Source organism: Podarcis gaigeae (assembly GCF_964106915.1).
Source record: "Podarcis gaigeae genome assembly, chromosome: 3".
NCBI classification, from domain to species: domain Eukaryota; kingdom Metazoa; phylum Chordata; class Lepidosauria; order Squamata; family Lacertidae; genus Podarcis; species Podarcis gaigeae.
In genome coordinates, this window is record NC_139680.1 from 91,965,533 (window position 1) to 91,979,420 (window position 13,888).

The window sequence follows — 13,888 nt, forward strand, 5'->3', positions numbered from 1 at the left end:
CAGTGCTTTTTTTCAGCTGGAGTGCAGTTCTGGCACCTCTCAGGTAGGCACCATTGCTCCCCCCGGTAAATAATAATAATAATAATAATAATAATAATAATAATAATAATAAATGATTTCAAACTCTTCTTCATATACCTCCAGTTGTGTTTTTTTTACTCTTTATAGTAATATTGTTGATGGAGTGGTTGTATTTTTATTTTGCTGTAAAGGTAGTTTAACTATACATACAATATTAAAGATTGTTGAGAACTTGCCTATAATTCACAGGATGTAATATCCTATAATAGTCTTGATGCTAATGGAAGTGTGGTGTTAAATCAGCTTAGGCACAAAAGTTTGCAGATTCTTCTAAGAATAACTGCTATTGTGGGTTGACTTTGTGTAAGAGTGTTTTCACATAGCTGGTCAACATTTGACGTTTAAGTTAATAATATATAATTTCTTTATGAAGCCACAGATTGCCTTGCACCTGTTGTTGAAGATGCAGAGGTTCATAACAAGACATACGGGACTGGAGATAAATTAATAATCAGCTGTCATGAAGGATTCCAGATCCGTTACCCTGATTTAGACAACATGGTTTCAGTGTGTCAAGACGATGGAACGTGGGATAATCTGCCCATTTGTCAAGGTTTAGTACACCAGAACATCCTCTTTTATAGACCTTACGCCTTGTCTCAGTGTAACATGCCTATTTATCTTTCTTATTTCTTCTTTCTTTTACTGCTGAAAGAGATAATGGTTACCTATAGTTCTTACTACAGTAATACAGTACCTTTTGCCAAATGACTTTTTTTTCAATGAACATGGGCAAAAAACATATTTGCATGCCGCTTGGTTTAGTACAAAGGTAGGGAACCTCAGCTCAGCACTCTGGCCAGTCTTCAGGACTCTGCCCAGGCTATGCTCAGTCCCAAGGCCCTACCTCTCTCCCTACACACTGTACTGGGCATTCCTCAAATACTCTTGCCTGGCTGCAAGGTGTCCTTGAACTGTGGCAGTGTCTTCTGCTTCCTGGATGAAGGGAGCGGGGCAGTGTATGGATAGAAACCTCTGGCTTTTGAGTGGCTGAAATGTAGCTTTCCTATACAAAGCAAAAAGTAACATCCATTACTTTGTCCATTTATGTCTCTGGCCACATCCATTTTTATGTTTTGCACCAACCACAGGTGTGGGGAAAAAAATTCAACTTCTGTTTTAGGATGACCACTTGCACATCACCGCAGAAGATAAAATGCCCCCTAAAGAGTGGGTGGAAGATGATAGATTTGTATAAAGTTTGCATATGCCTACTGTACACTGAAGGGACGCGGGTGGCGCTGTGGGTTAAACCACAGAGCCTAGGGCTTGCTGATCAGAAGGTTGGCGGTTCGAATCCCCGCAACGGGGTGAGCTCCCGTTGCTCGGTCCCAGCTCCTGCCAACCTAGCAGTTCAAAAGCACATCAAAGTGCTAGTAGATAAATAGGTATTGCTCCGACGGGAAGGTAAACGGCGTTTCCGTGTGCTGCACTGGTTCGCCAGAAGCGGCTTAGTCATGCTGGCCACATGACCTGGAAGCTGTACTCCGGCTCCCTCGGCCAATAAAGTGAGATGAGCACCGCAACCCCAGAGTCATCCGTGACTGGACCTAATGGTCAGGGGTCCCTTTACCTTTACTGTACACTGAATAACTTTTCTGCATATATATTTAGAGAATAGTTCTAGCTACATTTTAGTTGCCCCTGTTGCTAGACAGGGAAAGCTTTATTTTAAGGTGTGCACTGCTTTGTTTTAGGTTTTAAACTTTTTAAAAAGGTTTCAGATTTTACTTTTGGTGGAGTAATAATAATAATAATAATAATAATAATAATTTTTTATTTATACCCCGCCCTCCCCAGCCAAGGCCGGGCTCAGAGCGGCTTACAAGCAATATTAAAAACAAGATGAATGATTACAACTTAAAAACAAAAATAAAATACAACATTAAAATTATGGAACATTAAGATATTAAAATGTAGCCTCATCGCAGGAGGAGAAGGAAAAGAAAGGGGGGGGGAAAGAGAGGGAGGGAATCAAATTGGCTCCAAGCCAAAGGCCAGGAGGAACAACTCTGTCTTAAAGGCCCTGCGGAAAGAAATCAGATCCTGCAGGGCCCTGGTCTCATGAGGCAGAGCGTTCCACCAGGCCGGAGCCAGAGTTGAAAAGGCCCTGGCTCTGGTTGAAGCCAATCTAACTTCCTTAGGGCCTGGGACCACTAGGGTGTTGTTATTTATGGACCTTGAGGCTCTCCGTGGGGCATACCAGGAGAGGCGGTCCCGTAGGTACGAGGGTCCTAGGCCGTGAAGGGCTTTAAAGGTCAAAAGCAGCACCTTAAATCTGACCCTGTACTCCACCGGGAGCCAGTGCAGCTTGAAAAGCACTGGGTGAATATGCTCCCATGGCAGAGACCCCGTGAGGAGTCTCGCTGCAGCATTCTGTACCCGCTGGAGTTTCTGGGACAGCTTCAAGGGCAGCCCCGCATAGAGCGAAGTAGTCAAGCCTGGAGATGACCGTCGCATGGATCACTGTGGCCAGGTCGGGGCGGGAAAGGTAAGGGACCAACTCCTTGATGCAGCAAAGGTGGAGAAATGTCGCCTTGGCTGTTGCTGTAACTTGCGCCTCCATGGAAAGGGAGGCGTCAAGGATTACACCCAAACTCTTAACGGAAGGCAATGGCACTAATTGGGCCCCCGCAAGAGAAGGGAGTTGGTCCCTCATCCCCATGCCATCCCGACCTAGCCATAGGACCTCTGTCTTCGAAGGATTTAGTTTCAATCGGCTCCCACGAAACCATCCAGCCACAGCTTCCAAACATCTGGTCAGTGTGTTCGGGGCCGAGTCAGTGTGGCCATCCATCAGCAGATAGAGCTGAGTGTCATCAGCATATTGGTGACAGCCCAGCCCAAAGCTCCGGATAATCTGGGCAAGGGGGCGCATAAAGATGTTAAAAAGCATTGGGGAGAGAATTGCGCCCTGCGGCACTCCACACACCAAGGAGTGGCGCGACGACATTTCCCTCCCCAGTGCCACCCTCTGTCCCCGACCAGAGATAAAAGAGCACAACCAGTTACGGGCTATGCCCTGTATCCCCACGTCTGCGAGGCGGTGGTCCAGAAGATCATGATCGACCATGTCAAAGGCTGCTGACAAATCTAAAAGGATCAGCAGTCCTGACCCGCCTCGATCCAATTGTCTACGGAGATCATCTGTTAGGGCAACCAGAGCCGTCTCCGTCCCAAAACCAGGACGGAAACCGGACTGAAATGGATCTAATGCCGATGTTTCCTCCAGAAACCTACCAAGCTGTTCAGCAACCGCTCTCTCAATTACCTTACCCAGGTATGGAAGATTTGAAACTGGGCGGTAATTGGATAGGTCTAAGGGATCTAATGAAGTTTTTTTTAAGAGTGGACACACCACTGCTTCCTTCAGTTCCCCTGGGAATGTCCCCGTGTCAAGGGACAAATTGATAATTTCAACCAGGGGGGTCCGCGCAACATCTGGACACTCCCTAATCAGCCAAGACGGGCACGGATCAAGGAGGCAGGTGGTGGGCCTACCAACTTGGAGGAATCTATCCACATCAGTAGGGAGTATCCGATCGAAATGGTCCAACACTGGACCTGAAGTCAGTTGAGGGGCCTCCAGTTCAGTCACTGTATCTAAATTGGCAGGGAGGTCACGGCGGAGCAACAGGACTTTCTCCGCAAAAAAACTCGCGAATGCCTCACAGCTGTGGGTCGAATTTGTGCTTAAATTTGGTTGTCCTCCTAAGGACGTTATTGACCTAATTATTTTAAAAAGTTGAGCCGGGTGAGAGCTAGCGGATGCAATGGAAGCTGCAAAGTAAGATTTCTTAGCAGCTTTCATTGCCATCTCATAGGCTTTCATAAGTGTCCTATAAGATGTTCTTGAGGCTCTGTCACCAGTCCGTCGCCATACTCGCTCTAGCCGTTTGAGATCCCGCTTCATTTTCCGGAGCTCCTCAGTAACCCAGTTATGCAGTGTCTATTATGCTTTCCTGCCATAAGTGAAAACGAGCAGATATATTTTATTTTAAAAGTATTGGAGAGCAGGTAAGGGAAAAGTGAGCCCTAAGGCATGCTCCCATTCTCTTGTTCTTTTCCTAGAAGGGAGAGGTGTTTCTATTTTTGCTTATAAAATCTATTTATAGACTGCCTTTTTAGGTATAGCCCACTCAAGGCACCCTATGTATCATAAAAACACAATACAGTTTTAAAACACAGCTATATAATTAAAATGGCAACTGTACAAACTTTTTAAAACACAGTTCGATTAAAAATAAATAGCTGTGCAGATTCTCGCTGCTAAAGAGCTATACTTCTTAAAGTAGCTTTCTATTTTAAGCTTATAAAAGAAAAACTTAAAAGAGGGGGGAAAGCTGCCTGAAATAAACCCTCCTATATATTTGAGAAGTTGAGGCACTCTCCATTTCCACGGGGAGAGTGCTCCATAAACTGGGGCAACCACAAATAAGGCCTTCTCTCCCATGGCACTGACCAAGGAAACAAAATGAGCAAATATTCATGCTTGGGAAAGACCCATTTGAGTGTACGTCCTTCCAATAACTTGGTCCCCAATTGTACTTTAGGTCAAAACCTACACTTTCAGTTGGTCCTGGAAACACAAAGCTGATGAAGAACAGGTTTTACATACTCTGATCACCAACACCAAGGTGGCAGCATTCCTTTGCAGTTAAGTTTCTGTACTTTAAATGTCCAGAAAAAGAAAGTTGCATATTTCTGAAGCGGCCTGCAAGAATACCTTAGTGTCAGTTATAAGCATCTGCACAGTCGGGGTGATGGTAAAAATGTATTCTTGGTGTCTAGAAAAATTTTGTAGCATAAGGAGAAGAGGCGGTTTCTGAGGTAAATCTGGAGCTTGTCTCATGCTGTGGAATTGGATGCCAGTGCAGATAGATGACTGACATTCCCATCCATGTCAGGTGGGGATCTGCCATGCCCTGTTAGCTAAAGTTTCCAAGCAGGGCAAATTACAATAAATGGGCTACGCTTGGCTGAGAGGGCACAAATTGCACTACGACTAGATGCAAAATAATAGACAAAGCCATGGTGCCTTTTGACACTGTAAGCAAACTTAAACCAAGTGTACTCCTCAAAACAGATAATACACTGTTGTGTGTGTTTAATGGCAAAGTCACAAAAGTCACAGAATTAAGTACCTTTTTGGTATGTTCACATAGGGTTGTACTGGATTAATTTCTACTCATAGTAGATCCACTGAAATGAATTGTCTATTAACTTCAGTGGAAATACTTTGACTATGATGGCTAACACTGGGTTCAACCTATAAGTTCCTATTTGAAATATCCTCATTGGGGATCTTTTGTTGCCAGCTAAAAATATGTTGGTGTATGGCTGCAAGAGTACATTACATTTATTATATTAAATGAAGCTCAGAATAGGAGGCCCACAAAATGCACGTGGTGCTCGTTGAGATCGTTTTACGAATTTTTGAGCCTGTTTTGATTGATGGAGAAAGTAAGAATAAAGTTTGCTGCCCACTACAAAGTTCTCCTTTCAAGCAGCATCCATTTGCTTGCCTAAATATTTTTGCAGCTAGTGGGTAACTGTGGAAGCTTCTTAGTGTGGATGTTCAGACCCATTGCAACTAGTTGGAACTAGCCAGTATTCCTTTCTTAACTGCATTTCACCGATTACAATACATATAAGATGCTGAGTATCCCACTTTGAAGTGAACAAGCAATTGTTTTGATAAGTATCAGTCTGAAAATGAAGGATTCCATGTGAAAAAGAATAATTATTAAACTAGAAACTGAAGGGGAGGGGCAGAATGTATAAAAAGAAAAAATACTGCCATTTTTAATTAAACCTATGCTGATTTTGCAGACAGTATATTATAATTTGCTGCAGCTGTACACTAAACAATTAGGAGTAGTGATCTGGCACATTGCGGGGTGAATCTGAGAGTCGAGTCAGATGAGCAGGAGTAACATTCGCTGTGGGGAGAGAAGGGGAAATATATTTTAGCCTGATAGCTGTAATTGGGATGTTTTAAAAATAAGCGTCTCATAATAAGATACCTCCTTCTTCTTAATTTGCAGGTTGCCTGAGGCCATTGGTTCTTCCTCATAGTTACATTAACATATCTGAGTTCGAGTCCTCCTTCCCAGTAGGAACTATGATATATTTTCAGTGCTTTCCTGGATATAAACTAGAGGGGACAGAGTTCCTTGAGTGCATGTATAACCTTATCTGGTCAGATAGCCCACCTAGGTGCCTTGATGTGGAAGGTAAAACATCTTATATCTTTTTAAAACATTTATTACTTGTCAGATAATATCTGGTATATTTTTTACTTCATTTAATGACTTTCTACTTCACCTTCCTCTAGAGCCAAACTTAGATGTTCTATTCACACAATTAACTATTATGTGGAAGGTTTTTTAAATAAATAAATTGCAGGTGTTGGGGTGAGGGATCCAAAAGTGGGCCCAGTCTGACATGGGAGGAAAAAAGCCCCTTAACCCTCTCCCTGCTGCTGCAGTGCCAATTCAGGTCACACACACACCCTCCATGCCTTCTATTTGCAGCAGCGGGAGGCCCCATTAGCTAAAGTGGTGCTTCAGGTTAAGTACATTTTCAGATTAAGAACGGACCTCCGGAACAAATTAAGTACTTAACCCGAGGTACCACTGTATTTTCATTCTGAAGTGGTACAATTCCAAGGGGACTGGACACCACTTGATTCTTCTGAATATGACCCCCGCCCCGCGATAACTATCCTGAATGTATTTATTGTCTCTATTCCCCCCACCCTGCCCGCATTTGTTCTCACCTGTTTTTTTTAATCAAAATGTGTGCCCATGACCACCTCACATTCTTTGCAGTGCCTCACTGAAAACATGCCCATGAGAACAGACTGTTTCTGCTTTTCCTCTGTCCTTCGGTCTTTCCACCAATTGGCATTTCTTGACAAGTCCAGCAAATATGAGTCCTTGTCTGAATACTAATAACATTAATGTAGTTTATTCTGAAGTACAAACAAATGCCCTTAAAATACACTGCTTTTTTTGAAATTTAAATGTGAATGTATAAAAAAGAATGCTTCCATTTAAACTTTGCTGAGAATATGTCCTCCTCAGTCATGGCATCTGAAATAGTACTCCTGGTTTTCAGGATCATTTCTCAAGCCTATTCCAAGAATTTGTAGTGCATTATCTACTTCCTAACCTTCCAGTACATAGGCCAATGGGAGGGGGGGGGTGTAGAGATTGCATATCACTTCCAATCATTCAACAATTTCATACATCTAAGTTTCTTCAAAACCCTGGATGAAACAGTATCTGATCCTGGTGAATCATTGCTGTTGGACCTATTGATTTGCTCTGAAACCTTTTTCTGCAGGAACTTCTATTAGTGATAGTGTTCAGCACAACTAACCAACTGAAAAGAATTGCCCTATGTAGGTGCTCACTTTTGTGTGAAGATGGAGGGATCATGTTCATTGGCACTGTGTTGAACTGTATCACCTTCAGTCCTATAGAATGAGCATGACAGTCTTACAATGTAATATTTTGGCAATATGTCTTCAGTGTTGCTTTTCCTTGGTTTGTTGTCCTTCAGTTGTCCAAAGCCCCCATTGATTCTCTCACATCTTTCCTTCCTCTTCTTTCAAAACTGTATTTTATTGGTTTTCAGAGAGTTTACAAAAAGCAAACAGTATAAACAACTCTGGAGTTCTACAGATAATGATAATACAAGTAGTAAAAAAAACTTGTCTTAAACTTATGCATTGTCGAATAGAAAAATGAGTACCTGTGACTGATTTTCTGTGTCCCAGTTGTCAAGCTTCGCCAAAAGATTTGACCAAGCAGGGTGTGGAAATTAAAACTCTATTGATACTTCTTTCTAACTTAATACCCATGCAGTTTATTCTTGTTTGTGCACATAATACTAAGTTACAGTTTAGTGTGCTGTACAAACAACACACCTGTGAAATTTGTTCAGTGCCCCTGCTTGGCTTCTAAAAACGAATAGTGCATCTGTGACAGAGGGGTGGGGTTGTTCTTTTCCTTTAGCCCCTGGCTCCAGAAATTACATTTGTTATTTCCTTGTTATGTTCCTAAATATGGACAGATGGGGGAAAGTTGCTTCCTGTGGTTAGTGGTGAGAAGGGAGGATACAGGCAGCAGGTTTAAATTGGAAGATGGATCAATTAAGGGTTTAATAACCAGGAAGAATTGTCTATCAAGAATGGTTTGGCAGAGGAACAAATATTCATGTGAACATGTAGATTTTCAACACTGGAGGCTTTTAAAAAAGGATAATTAGATGATCTGTCAGGAATGATTTGGATATAATTGGTATTGCTGAAGGTCAGGAAAATTGGTTTAGTTGGCCTTTACCGTGTCAATTTTTATCTTGATCTGTGCATTAACACTGGTGCAAATATTTATGGAATTACACCTGTATTGTATTTTGCTTGTAGCTTGTATATACATACACAAATGTTCAGTATTAACAGATAAGTGCAAAGTATTTTGTATGTGGAATAAAAACACTAGAGATAAGAAGAATTTTCAAAATCTGCCTAGTTTATGTAGGATTCTTTCTTACTCTATAATACGTTTGCAAGGTTTGCGTTTTTCTTCTTTCGGAGACAGTTTTTTCGCATTTCAACTGGTAATAAACCTAAATAAAATAATACTGTGTTAGTGTCACATGAATAAAATGAAATTATATTATCAATTTTTGAAGGCTGTCATATCTGTGCATATAAACACCCGATTTGATTGCCCCCCCACTCCATTATGGCATCCAGGAAAGCATATTACTGCTGAAATAATAGAAGTGTTTTGAAATATGCCATACTGTAGTAAGTTTGCAAACACATTTTTTCCCCCATCTGTGGACATTGTAGTTTTGTATAGGCAGGGGGCAGAGGCTGCAAAGTGACTCATTCCTGTTGCATATCCTTCTCCCCCTTCCCACCTCTCCATTGCTGAATGTTTATAATCTTGAAGCCATGCACACAATACAGTGCTAAGAGAACAAAATATTGGCTTGTTATCTGCGTCTCCTTTTTATGGCTTCTATTCCAGTTTGATAATAGGGTTGTCAAACTAAATCACTACTTTATTCCTACTGTCACCTGTGTGTTCTGTGTAGAAACCCCTTGGTACAGTTTCTAGTTAATCAAATCTCTAAGCATCATTTTTTTTTTTTTAAGCTGCATTTTCTTCCCCAAAGTGTTGCAACATATATCTTTTGAAAAATCCATTTCCCCTCCTCCTTGGACTATCAAATTGTGCTAAAGGGTTAGGCAATAAGAGAGAAGAGCTGGTTACTCCCTGAGGCCTGCCTTTTAATATTGAACTTACATTTTATGTAAGGATAAGCATGCTTGCTTTTTGTCATGGAGGGAGAGCTGTATTACCGTTTTGTATCTTGGACCATATTGATTGATTGAGCACGAGGTCAGTGGATAAACCTTCTTTGCTTTATTCCCACTAAAGGTTTTGTACGTATTAGAACATGGGTAGGCAAACTAAGACCCAGGGCCCGGATCCAGTCCAATTGCCTTCTAAATCCAGCTCGCGGGTGGTCTAGGAATCAGCGTGTTTTTACATGAATAAAATGTGTCCTTTTATTTAAAATGCATCTCTGTGGGGCCTGCCTGGTGTTTTTACATGAGGAGAATTTGTACTTTTATTTAAAACGTATCTCTGGGTTATTTGTGGGGCATAGGAATTGGTTCATTCTTTTTTCAGAATATAGTCCGCCCCCCATAAGGTCTGAGGGACAGTGGACTGACCCTTCTTGAAAAAGTTTGCTAACCCCTGTATTAGAAGCTATACTGTCAGTCAAAGCTTCAAACTCAGCTAACACAGAGATTTAAAAGTCAATATTATGCCGTTTATAGTTACTTTTGAATGATACTCAGATTATTTCATTTTCCAGACTGCTGCTGCTGCTGTTACTACAGTGGCACCTCGGGTTAAGTACTTAATTCATTCCAGAGGTCCGTTCTTAACCTGAAACTGTTCTTAACCTGAAGCACCACTTTAGCTAATGGGGCCTCCTGCTACCGCTGCACCGCTGGAACATGATTTTTGTTCTCATCCTGAAGCAAAGTTCTTAACCTGAAGCACCATTTCTGGATTAGCAGAGTCTGTAACCTGAAGTGTATGTAAGCCAAGATACCACTGTACTTTATTTATTGCCTTATACTATGGGATCTGAAGGCATTTTATATCATAGAACAGAAAACATAAGAATTGGTTCAATTAAATAAAACAACAAACTAAAAGTGATCATATATAAATCCAAAGCAATTTTAAACCTCCAACTGCCATTACAGATATTTGTATAATTAGCATTTTTTAAAAAACAGCTATTAAAAGAGCCATCAAGCCATGGAACATAAAAATTAACAGTAGGTGGTGGTAGCCTGAATTCACTCAGTTTGGAGGTTATGATGGAGAGCGTGCCTGTCATAATCACCCACTTGGATAAATAATTGTTCTCAAGCTTCCCTGCACCAACCCCATTTTACAGCTTTCTCTGTAGTTTTAGGTGTGTGGTTTGGTTTTTAATTATATTAAATGTTGCAAATGCTAGCAATAAATAAGGCACAAAATCTAGTCAGATTAGCCTTCTCCCAGTCAGAGGTTTGAGAGACTAATCTTGGTACTTTGAAATCTCTATGGAAAGCTGAAGGGGAAATGTCTACTGTCCTTATATAACTTGTCTGTCAACATTAGCAATAGATCCCCTAATCAACTTTGATGCGATATCTTTCCTTTCTATTTCCTTTCCCCTTCGTGCCCATTCTTTGAGAGAAATAGTGAGCCCCATCTAGTCTATATTTCAACAGGGCTATGATTTTGCTCACATAAATGTTGACAACATTGCTGTAAAAGAATAGTTTAGTACTGTATCTTTTGCTGCAGGATGCTTGCTTATTTTTAGAAGATTGGATTAAGTTCCACTTTATTTGGTATTACTGGATAAATTACATTATTGTTGTTTCAATGCCTACACAGGAATCTGCATTTCTTCTAACTCCCAAAGCCTCAACATTTTGGACTACTCTGCTGCTTACAAAGCCCATGGACCTAGAGAAACATAGATACCTATTTAAACAAAGTTATATGGCACAGAAAATTATTGTTACATGCCACCCCAGTCTCCATAGCAGGGTGAGATTCCAGGGGGTCCAGGGGCATCCTCAGAGTTATAAATGATGTCCTTTGGAAATTTCTGGGTCCAGAGGGTAAAAGGTCTGTCACCCACAAATTCACAACAGTATACAAGTACAGCAACGAGTCTCTCCCTCCCTCCCTCCCTCCCTCCCTCTCTCTCTCTCTTTGTGTGTGTGTGTGTGTGTATGTAGGGAGTACTGACATCACATTTAGACTTGGTAGAGATTACTGAATCTGCCTTATTCATCTTATTTATTCAGCTCACACACAGCCAGTACAGACTCTTATACCTCTATACAGTTGGTTAGTACTTCGTCAAATAACAGAAAAGACCAAACCCCATAACCGGCATCTTCAAGAAATTTTTGAAGAGAGAGATAGCGAGGAACAAGAGTTCATAGGGTTCGGTCCTTCAGAAACAGAGGAGAGCGAGGAGGAGGAAGGGGGGCTTAGGGGAGGGGGTGATGTCAGGGAAGAGTTAGAAGTTTCCAGTTTATCAGAGGGAGAAAGCATTCCCCAAGGGACTCTGAGGAAGAATAGTTAAGAACTGTTTATAAGATTATTTTGTTAATACACAATAAAAAGTTATAAAAGAACAAGAAGCGTTTGTGTGGTGATCTGAAGAGGACAACGACCAGGCCTGACAAGTAGTTTAGATTTTGCTACTGTTATTATGTTTGTGCTAGAGGCAATTAAATATGGCAATGCAGTCATATCAATTCTTTAATTAGGGATGTTGTATTTCTTAGGACAGTCTGTGGAATAATATCTCTCTCCCACTCAGAGCATCAGTCTCACATGCAAGGATATTCCAACTTGCCTTGGCTCACCTGAATGAGTATTCAGATGCAAATCTTGTACCCAGGTTGCTTGGAATATAAATTGAGATTTTAAATTGAGATTCCCATTTCATGGCTCTGGTAGCACTTTTAAATACAGAGATGTACAATTTTTTTTTAACTGTTCTGCTTTATTTCTTAATGAATAACAGCTTGCATGAATAACATTCTGCACTGCTTAGAAAGATAGAAAAAACTGATTAGAACACATTTTGACTTTATATACAGTACTTACGTTTTAAAAAATGAATCTTCTTTATTTTAGAGACAAATATATATTTAATTTTATTATGAAGTTCTGCTGCGTAAAGCTTTTTGTCCAGAAAACCATTATTTTAGATTATGATCAAAATACATCATTTGATGTTTTACATTTGTTGTCCACTCCTGGGTATATTTGATTCAGTCTGACAGGTGTCAAGTACCACCATCAACAAAACTTAGTGTTTGATGTGGGACATTTTGCCACATCCAGGCTGTGTACACACCATATATACAAAGCACATGAATAATGGGAACCTGTAGTTTACCCACCGCACTACAGAGCTACAATTCCCAACACTCTTAACAAACTACAGTTCCCAAAAGTCTTTGAGGAAGTCATGTGCTTTAAATATATATAGTTTGTACATAGCCCCAATTCCATACATCATTTGAAATAACAAGGTTCATGTTTTGAACCCATGTTTTGATATGTATTAATGGAAATATCACAGCAATTAATAATTCCATACATTTTGCTCCATAACCTTAACCTCTGTCTTTTTATCATTGCATTTTCTAAATCTGTAATATCCCATAATGGACCTTCGTTTTATCAATTATATGTAATGAATATTCTATGGCATCACAACAATTGAGAAAAATGCATTTGGTAAGGTTTTGGTCATAGTGAGTGTGTTTGCACTATAATCTTGGAGGCAAAAGGAATGGAACTGTAAACTTGATAAACCAGAATGAAGAATAAAATTCTGTATTAACTGCTGGATGCATCTGTCAGGAAGGCAAGATTCCCTCTGTTTGGGATAATAGGTTAGGCTTATTTTGAAAAGCATTCTATAATTTCCAGAGTATTTTGAACAGCAGTTTTCCAGGGCATTGTAATACAGCAGCTAATCTGGATTTGAGAGGAATGTAATGCCTTTTTATTCAAAGGCTCTAAAGCATTTTTGAAGGGTGATATACCTCACGAAAGGAAGCAAAGGTTTAAGCAGCAAGGGCTCCTGTGCATTTCCTCGGCTAATAAAATAGATTATCTGGTTGGTTCTAAACCCATGCAGGCGGATCTCTTGCGGAACTTGAATTGCTTTTTCTGCTGCCATCTGCTTCTTTTGTACAGTGGAAAGATGCTTTTGGATCACAATGCCTGGTAAAATCAGAATGAAGACCAAAAGTGGCCCATTATCTCCTAGATACCTTCTCAAGAAGACAAAAAATATACATCCCTTTTTAATGGGTAATAGATTAGGCAAGTACCCTACAGTCTGTGGGACAGTAATATCAGTGGTGGTTTTTTCATAAGAACAACAAGGGCACTAGCTCACCAGCAGCAATCAGTCTCCCGCTTCCCTCCAGAGGAGGGGTCAGAACCTTTTTCAGCCATGGGCACCGGTCCACCATCCCTCAGACCATGTGGTGGGCCGGACTATATTTTTTGGGGGGAAATGAACGAATTCCTATGCCCCACAAATGACCCAGAGATGCATTTTAAATAAAAACATACATTCTACTCATGTAAAAACATGCTGATTCCCGGACCCTCCGTGGGCCAGATTGAGAAGGCAATTGGGCCATATCTGGTCCACAGGCCTTAGGTTG

The 13,888-nt window shown here is 40.8% G+C and overlaps 1 protein-coding gene and 1 long non-coding RNA gene across 4 annotated transcripts in view; one reads left to right on the top strand and one right to left on the bottom strand.

Annotated features, from left to right (window-relative positions):
* The window catches only part of SUSD4 (sushi domain containing 4), a 73,294-nt gene that overhangs the window by 47,339 nt on the left and 12,067 nt on the right, over positions 1-13,888 (top strand). The window contains exons 4-5 of one of the 3 annotated variants that reach the window (XM_083733512.1): positions 455-634; positions 6,129-6,317. The exons of 1 other annotated variant lie outside the window; for it this stretch is intronic. In XM_083733512.1, the coding sequence (XP_083589638.1) occupies positions 455-634; positions 6,129-6,317 (369 nt within the window). The remainder of the gene's footprint in view (positions 1-454; positions 635-6,128; positions 6,318-13,888) is intronic. One more of the 3 variants, XM_083733513.1, reaches the window with a different exon arrangement.
* Positions 8,602-9,679, bottom strand: LOC310842250. Its single transcript, XR_014563041.1, has 2 exons — positions 9,408-9,679; positions 8,602-8,718 (listed from the first exon to the last, which is right to left on the bottom strand). It is a non-coding gene; the product is annotated as an uncharacterized lncRNA (long non-coding RNA).